Source organism: Lampris incognitus, chromosome 4, assembly GCF_029633865.1.
Source record: "Lampris incognitus isolate fLamInc1 chromosome 4, fLamInc1.hap2, whole genome shotgun sequence".
NCBI classification, from domain to species: Eukaryota; Metazoa; Chordata; class Actinopteri; order Lampriformes; family Lampridae; genus Lampris; species Lampris incognitus.
In genome coordinates this window covers 16602076-16611122 of record NC_079214.1, presented here as the reverse complement: position 1 = coordinate 16611122, position 9047 = coordinate 16602076, and the positions used below count along the sequence as shown (strand labels likewise).

The window sequence follows — 9047 nt, the reverse complement described above, 5'->3', positions numbered from 1 at the left end:
TCACATTCAGACATAAGAAAACGGGTCGCAGCTCTTCTCGCATACACGTGATCCAAACTAATCGCCTCTTTGTCAGGGTTTGATTTAGGTGGGCCACCGCCAAACTACTTAACAAGAGCTACACACGTCCCTCAAGTAGAACCATTGGTGTCTGGGTCTAAACTCTCTCACAGCCGCCCGTCTCGCACATACGTCACTGCTCATCTTGTCGCTCAAACTCGTCACACGTGCGCGGTTTCTCAGACGGGGGGCGGGTGGCGGCGGCGGCGGGTTTAGGGGGGACGTTGGCGTGCAGCGCGCTTGCAGACAAGGTGATTTAAAGTCCAGGCTGATGCGATCAGCCGCAGCCCCGTCGCGGGCATCGGTTCAATTCAATATGTGCGCCTCTGACAGCGGCCGGGTTGGACCGATTTATTCCGCGGCCGGTGCAATTCAATCACTTTCAGATCACAGAGGCGACGAAACAACGCCGCCACAGGGGGGAAGAGGAGGCGAGCGGGCGCACGGCTCGCTCTCGCTCTCTCTCTCTCTCTCTCTCTCTCTCTCTCTCTCTCTCTCTCTCTCTCTCTCTCTCTCTCTCTCTCTCTCTCTCTCGGATTACCTCTATTTTTCAGAGCGATGGCGGGAACGGGGGGAGGGGGGCGACAGGAGGGAGGGGCGAGGGGCGGACCCGCCGGAAAGTGTCACCGCTCCAATTTTCTCGAGGTCAGACGTAACGACATCCACCCACACGCAGCCTCTCTCTCGCTCTCGCTCTCACACACACGCACAGACGAACATACACATGAACAAACATACACGCACCCACGCGAAGAGAGATACACACAGACAAACACACACGCGCACAGAGAGACACACAGTAGGACACAGACAGACACACACACACGAACAAACTCATACACGTACACGCATGCACACACGCGTAGAGAGAAATATACACGCACACACATAGACAGACACACACGCACACACACACACAGACCATCACACACACGCACACAGAGACACAGGAAGACACAGACAGATAGACAGACAGACACACACAGACACACACACAGACACACACACACACACACACACACACACACACACACACAGAGCATCATAGACATGGTGGGTTGGGGGTCTTGGAAATAGCCTGTTCTCTGAATGGATCGGGGTTCTAACTAACAATGTGTGTTACGCTGCTGTCTTCATATCTCGAAGGCAAACATAATCTGACAGGGGTATTAGTTGACTGACAGGGGTATTAGCTGACTGACATGGGTATTAGTTGACTGACAGGAGTATTAGTTGACTGACAGACTATGATCTGACAGAACTTTGCATTTTTGTAAAGGCATCAACAAAAGTTGATTACAACTGCAAGTGCTGGACAGATGCAGCCTACATCCAGGCTGGAAGAATGACTACCCAGAGCCTCTTGAGCAACGCATTCTATCTTTCATTTTTTTGTACCGATCCAAGAAAGAAAAAACAAAAGATGCAGCCCCGGGGCAATTATAGCCGGTGATGCTAAATCACAGCAGTTTTATACAGTTTGTGTGTTATTCTTGCTCGTAAAGTTTAATGACGTTGGTGTGGCCTCGATATGAGAATCAAACAAGCCATCAATATTCCTAAATATATGCTCTTGAGATGGCGTGCTTCTCTGAACCTCTCACCCAGTCAGTCACACACGAACCCATTAACAACCGGCCCTCGTGCCTTCGTGACGTCACAGGTCAATCAGTTTGGGACACAAGTATGAACGTCCGCCTTTGTTGTCGTGAGGCAAATTGTCTATACGGTAACCTGCAGCAGACTTGGCAACATGCGATAGATTTATTTATTTATTTATTTTTTGAAAATGCCTAATCTTCTAATGTACCTCACAGCTTTGGTGCAGCTGAAGGTGTTTGCATGGCGGGACACAGGGGTGGGACATTACCTCACTCAGAGTGCTCTCTGGGAGGAAAAACGAGCGGGTAATTAGCTGATTAGAACCCCGTCAACAGAAGTCAACCGCCGGAGCAACTTCGCCAGCCAATCACGTCACACCAGTCGACAAAGGGGGTGGGGGGAATGGACGGCTGATGGAGTGCAATACCTACCCCTCCTGTAGTTGGTTAAGTTACTATTAAAGACGAGAGGGGACGCAATCTTGCAACCTGCAAGACATCCATACGTGGGTTTAAGGAAACGCGAAGGAGGCTGTGCCTGCAGAATCGCCGCTGCTATATTTGGGCTGCTGCAATATGCAAGCTCAAAAAGTTCAATTTTTGTTTTTCGAGAAAAGCCGCTCAGTTGTTAGGCAACAGGCTGCAGATGTGTTCATCTCAGTGTTGATTTTGGGTTCAATGAGGGTTGAGTCGTCACGCTCAGAGGGACTTTTATAAGACGATAAGGAAGGAGATATATATATATGTATGTGTATATATGTGCGCCCTTAACTGGAACTGAATCTGCTCTCTATATGCGCGCCGACGCACGGCACAGGTGCGCGTCCGCAAGGTTCTCTTCGGAGCCGTCCGCCGAAACGCCGCTCAGCAACTTCGTCATGGAGAAGTCGAAGAACTTCCGAATAGACGCCCTGCTCGCCGATGAGCTCAGCCGGGGTAACCGAGAGCTCTCCCCGGGTCTGAGCAGCGACAGCCCCGCCAGCAGCCCCGTGTCCTGCCGGCGTGCGGACACCCCGTCTCCCCGCGGAACCGCAGGGGCCGCACAGCTCCAGACCGGACTAGTGCCCAAACCGGGTCTCCTGAATCTCCCTCACCCAGGACTCGCTACACTGCCCCAGGGAGCCCTCCCTGGGATGTATCCTGCCCCCATGTACCCAATATCGGCTTTGGGCGGTCAGCACCCAGCTTTTGCGTACACCGGTTTTACGCACCTAACGCAGCCGTACCCAGACCAGTTGAAGGCGGCCGCCATGGCCGGCTCTCTGCCATTAGAGCACTGGATCCGTGCCGGGATCATGATGCCTCGCCTGCCAGACTACAGCTGTGAGTATAGCCCGCTGTGTCATGCTGCTTTGAGAGTTACATGAAGTCCGGGGGGTGTTGAGCCGAACTGCGTACAACTCCAGTATGCACGACTGTGCATCGAAACGAGAATTAGGAGTTCGGGTGCGAGGTGTCGTGTCTGTTTGTCAGACGTTGCAAGCAGCTTGGTCCGTTTCGCACACAATGCATGGCGACATAGATATGACGCAATACACACGTGTAACGTCGCTTTCTTATCGAGCGAAGCGCACAAACGTATGTTCACACAGGTGCGCAGCAATTACAAATAATGAATCAGCGCGGAGACGAGTGTTTGATCACTTCTCAGGAACTCCCCCTCATTTCCTTTCGTTGCACTGCGCGCGCGCGCGCACAAATAAAAGCTCGGGTTAATCTAGCAAAAATAAATTATTTGGATGAATTATTATTATTAATGATATATATTACTATTATTATTAATGATGATTATGATATAAGATCAATAATAATAACAAAATCATTATTATTATTATTGCTATATTCATCGGCAATTATTAGAATTATGTTGTCTTTGTTGTTTTTGATGTTTGTAATTTTATCGTTGTTGGTGATACAATTTGTTTTTTCTTATTTGATGAATTAACAGACTATCTGTCTGTGTGCTTATCATATTCTTGGCATTAGGCTTCGTTATAGGGAATACGGGCTGACGGTAAACAGCAGATGTCAGAATGCTGGAATGTAAACAGGTGAAATGTTATTCCAGTCGTTTGGAAGATGGCGGGAATAACACGCTGGGACAAACGGAGCAGGCGCAGAGCGTGGCCACCATCAGTTGAATAAACCGGATCACAGCTCATTTATAGGAAGCAAGGTTTTGGGGGGTTTCCTTTTTAAGAATCAGACCCATGTTTTGTTCGGATGATGGTGATCTTTAGAGAGGACGCATGCGGGATATGGCGACTCGGTGCTTGTCCCGTGTTGCGTGGCCCTCGCTTTGCCCTGTTCATTTCACCATGAACATCAGCTGGCTGCAAATCGCCTTTGTGCGGCCAAGAAACAAACAAACAAACAAACAAACAAACACCTGAGACGTCCCCTAGTTCATCAATAAGCCCCCTAAAAGCGCGCATCGGCTTTTCATTAAGTTAATGGCGCGCCGCGCGCTTTTATGGCGCCCCTGCGCGCTCCGCCGCCGCGTCTTCTCGTCAACAATAAACTGTTACAGTTAATGACGGCTCGAGAGTGCGGCCATATGTGCACGTGCCCCCCCCCCCCAACACAAAATTAGATTGAACTTGCCACGTCCTTGCTATTAGACAAATAAGAACCGCTGACGTACCCACACCGAACCCTTTTGCACGGCTCGTCCTCTCCGCCAGGCTCGAAAATGTGGTTTCGAACACGGTGTCACATGGAGGCAGCGGAGGGGGGGGGGCGATTGAAACACCGCTTGTCTTTCCCTGTTCATGTATAAACCTAGACCAGCGGCCGGAGACGTGTTTCTGATTTCTTTATTGATAACCCGTCTCGCTGTCTTGCAGCAGCCCCGCAGTCCGGGTTGCTGGGGAAGTGCCGGAGGCCCCGGACCGCCTTCACCAGTCAGCAGCTGCTGGAGCTGGAGAACCAGTTCAAGCTTAACAAGTACCTCTCCCGACCCAAACGCTTCGAAGTGGCCACCTCGCTGATGCTGACCGAAACGCAGGTGAGACACAGCTTCGCGTCCATTTTTTCCCCCATCATGCACCATTCGGCACCTTCACTGGGTCTGGGGGTGAGGGCCTGTAAACTGCCGCTGCAGGCACGTGTACTGAGCAGTCAGTAGCATGCTACCCAGCTGCAGGAAACGGAGTCTGAGGCGATCCTCTACGGAGTCTGAGGCGATCCTCTACGGAGTCTGAGGCGATCCTCTACGGAGTCTGAGGCGATCCTCTACGGAGTCTGAGGCGATCCTCTACGGAGTCTGAGGAGATCCTCTACGACAGACCCGCCATCAGCAGCTAGCTGTAATATTACCAATTTCTAAACTCCACTCTGAAAATACTCGAATTTGCAAATTGAGCAAACTGGAGGATGTGAGCGTTGAGCCACCAGTGTAAATGCATGTTTTTATGTTTATTGCTTGCAATCAGATAAAATATTTGTGAGTTTCCACTGATGAATCCCATCATATCATACAGTGCATATTAATTGGAATATGGATATAATTTTAATATCTGATGTGGATATTGGAAAAGGCAGCATCCAGTAGAACAGTACTTTTTTTAAGCAAAGTTCACACGTTGTAATGATGCTGCACGGGCTTCCAGTAGCACATGTCCCATAGGATGACAGTGTACACCAGTAGATGAATGGGGGGGGGGGCAAATCGTCAAATTTTACCACTTGAAATACTCTGTGGAGTATTGCGCAGGTGGGACTCCACTCAGTACAACATCAGAGACTCGACCAACATTTTGGTGTTGGATCTACAGGCACACACACACAAATACACACACACACACACACACACACACACACACACACACACACACACACAACAGATCCCAACACAATTCTATACACTCTCATTTATTTATCGATTTTGTTTTTGGTAGGTCAAGATCTGGTTCCAGAACCGGCGCATGAAATGGAAGCGCAGCCGCAAAGCCAAGGAGCAGGCCTCCGTCTCGGCGCAGTCTGACGCAGAGCGCCAACGCGGCGGGGCCAAAGCGGCCGTCGGCAAGTCAGAGGACAGCCGACGGCCTGCCAATCCGGATGACCGAGGGGAGGATCTCGAGCTGGAGGAGGGAGAGGAGGAGGAGGAGGAAGAAGAGGAGGAAGAGGACGACGACGACGAGGAGCCCCGGCACGGCTTCCCCGTTACCATGGGCGCCAGCGTGGGGTTGCCACGATCAGCGGACTTCCTACAGCGCACAGCCGACCTCGGCTACAACACCCACAGCCCTTTCTCCGAAGACGAGCTGGAGGGGGCGCAAGTGGGCGGGGACAGAAAGATAGGGGCGGGGCTGTGATGAACGGCCACGCGTTTTGTGTTGCCCTGACACTGAAGGACACCGGAGAGCTCACGTTGTGATCCAACGTAGAAAAGGGGAGGGGAGGTGGTTTCTAAAACTAGGGATCCTTTTTTTTTTGTATGTGAACATATGTATGTATATGTAATGGTCCGCTATGTAACGCTTGTGTGTGTGTGTCCCAGCTGGGATGAAGCGATACCAGTGTCTGCCCCTGTCTGTTGGAGTTACAGGGCTGCCACCAAAATGCACCGTTTCACCCATTCACACGTGTGTTCATGGCCTGTCAGACTGCTGGCTGCAGGAACACGCGCACACACACACACACACACACACACACACACACACAAAGTTGTCGCATTACTGCATAAATTGTCTCTGAATCACTTCTCAGTGATGTACATTTCTACGCATGCCAAGAAAGTGCTGCTTTTTTTTCTTCCCCCAAACGAGGCTGTTGTTTACACGAGTTGCTGCGCGGGGGGCGGGGTCACCTTTTTTTGTCAGTTTGGCCTTGAATGCACCCGCTGACAGATGGACTGATGGCTGAAGTCCCTCTCTCGGACTCCTACATGACAGAAGAATGTGAACTGAGCCGAGCGGACCGGAGAATCTCGGCGCTAGCTCCCGCCGCTGAAAACACAGACAAAACACACAACTACCGGCAAAGAGAAACCAACTGTGCGCTGCAATGCCATGGAAAAGAACACAACACACGCAGCGCCATTAATCGTCCTCGTGGGCACATCTTGCAGGTAAACCTCACGAGCCGTCTACTTGGTGCATTTCACGCTGATCATCGACGTGAGGTCGGCCGCGTTATTTGGGTTCTCGCATATGATGTTCATGGGTTTGTTCTTGTTACTTACGTAGATGCGTCTAACTTATTCGAGTATAAGAGGCGATTGTGAAGGGAAACGGTAAACGTATTTATCTGAATTTGTCTGTGGTGTAACTGTGAAATAAAAACAAACCAAAAAAAAAAGAATGTGGAAAAAAAACAAAACAGAATTACAAAATGAGACTCGTACAGTGTTCCACGTTTCTGCCTGATTAACACGCCTGTGCGATACCAAGGGCCGCGTAAATAAGTTGCACAACTATATTGCAATGACATAAAAGTTTTAATGGACGGCAGCATAAAAAAGTGGCCGAACTGCTTGACGACACAATGATCAAGTTGACAGTGCCAACTGTCACACAAGGTGAAAAGGGGGGGGGGATTCCTTGGACCCGACGTGCCTCGAAGTGAGGGATGCTGATGGGGTTATAGGAGGTAGTATACAGCAAAAGCAGGCCAGAGGAAAAAGAAAATACTTGTAAAAAAATCTCTTTAAGTAACCTAGTGAAATGTGACAGAATCCCCTCCTCATTCCCTTTAAAGCCTCGAAGCCTCGAAGCTTCTCGTAAAAGAGTATCAAACGGACAGCACAGCCACGTTAAATCGGAGTTTGCAGCTTTAATTTATGGCCAAGGCACTCAGATATGAATTACTTGAGTTGGGTTTACTGATAGCCAAATAATTAAGTTAACGAAGGGGAGCTAAAGTAATCAGTGCCTGATGGTGATGTCACATATAGGGCCATTTTAATTTCCAGGAGGGACGGAGTGATGAGTGTGTGTAGCCGAAGCGGGGGCGTTTTATTGGGCACCCATGTAAGGGCCATGATTAAATAGCAGATTGGAGGACACGGGGTACAATATAACTTGTCCCCTCTCCGGACTGCAGCAACATATTTATATAGTAATTAAATGCATTCTTAACGGGCTGGGCAGACACTGGCTCGTCTTGTGTAAAACGAGGCGAGCCCGTGAAGTGCCTTAATGTAATTATCTGTCGCTGGTCTTTTCTGTGCTCGCAGGTGTAGAAGCTACATCCAATCATGGAGTCTGGTCTAATGCTCAGTTTGGGACTCAGGAAGTTCTACCGGTCATCATGGTCAGGTTTTAAGAGCTGTCTTGTTTTTTTTCCAGTTGTTTTTTATTAGCATTTAAACAAATTAAGCAACCAAATTAGAAAGCGTTTCACAGTCCGGAGGAATGGTAAGTTTGCCTCAGTCCATACCTTTGGATCCGCCCAGTCCACCGTGTTGACCGACTCTTGGCAGCGTGACTTGAAACTGCGGTTTCTCGGTTGGAAAGGCGACTATCCAATGAGCGCCGCGGGGGACTAACAATTAGCCAATCAGCGCCACGGGCGCGACTAACGCCGTTGTCAGGCTGTTGTCAAGCTGTTGCCAAGCGTCCGACATCGTAGGACGTAGGTTGGCATCGCTACGCATCGGTGTCGACTTAAAAAGAGACGTTAGATTCAGTAGGATACGTGGGTCACTACTGATCGGCTAGGGAAAATAGAAACCCCTTCCGGAAATCGGTTAGAGTGGAGGCAGTCAGGCTGAAGATGGAAATGGAGCGTGCAACTGTCATCGAATTTCCGCTAGGAGGAAAATAACAACCAGGGAGCAGCAAGTTTTGCCAAATTGCACAAAATAAGCCTTGCTGTGCTACCACAACTGTCTTCTCCAGGTTTTAACCGGGACTGATCAATTTCACTTAATTGTGACTAATTCAGGTCACAGCCGAAGAAGGAGTAAACCACACATAACGGGCCACGATAGAGACTTATTTCAAATGTGTAGTTTCGTGTCCATTAATCAGAAGCGAAGCCTCTGAATTTTGTTGCGTGTGTCTCAGAGACAGAAATGGACAAACCAGGAATTATGCATTAATTTAAAAGGCAAATGATACTACCCCCCCCCCAAAAAAACTGGATAAATAACGTCTCCCTGTATAGAATATATTGAATGTCCTGAATTTAACACTTGATATTTTGATTTCACGATGAGAATGCATGTGACTCAAATTATTTGTGACAGCATATTGTGTATATCATGAAAATGTTGACTAATAAACAGTGTAAAGTATACACGTTCAACAACAACAACAACAAAAAGTTCCAGAAAAATAATTAGCAAATCTCACATATATAGTTTCACATACCAAGTAATTACCCTGTTCCAAACGTCACATTTTTGTCCGATTTCGGGTCTAATAACCGCCTATTAAGTTT

General features: G+C 48.9%; 1 protein-coding gene across 1 annotated transcript; it reads left to right on the top strand.

Annotated features, from left to right (window-relative positions):
- The first annotated feature begins 2395 nt into the window (after positions 1-2395).
- Positions 2396-6051, top strand: mnx2b (motor neuron and pancreas homeobox 2b). The gene is made up of 3 exons (XM_056279177.1): positions 2396-2984; positions 4508-4668; positions 5561-6051. Exons 1-3 carry the CDS (start codon positions 2405-2407, stop codon positions 5975-5977), a joined length of 1158 nt encoding a protein of 385 aa, XP_056135152.1. The 5' UTR covers positions 2396-2404; the 3' UTR covers positions 5978-6051.
- Positions 6052-9047: the final 2996 nt, after the last annotated feature.

Bases quoted from the DNA above. Each gene is read 5' to 3' on its own strand.
- mnx2b (XM_056279177.1), top strand. From the start codon at position 2,405: ATGTATGTGTATATATGTGCGCCCTTAACTGGAACTGAATCTGCTCTC. The intron at 2,985-4,507 runs GTGAGTATAGCC...GCTGTCTTGCAG, and splicing joins TCGCCTGCCAGACTACAGCT to CAGCCCCGCAGTCCGGGTTG. The intron at 4,669-5,560 runs GTGAGACACAGC...TGTTTTTGGTAG, and splicing joins TGATGCTGACCGAAACGCAG to GTCAAGATCTGGTTCCAGAA.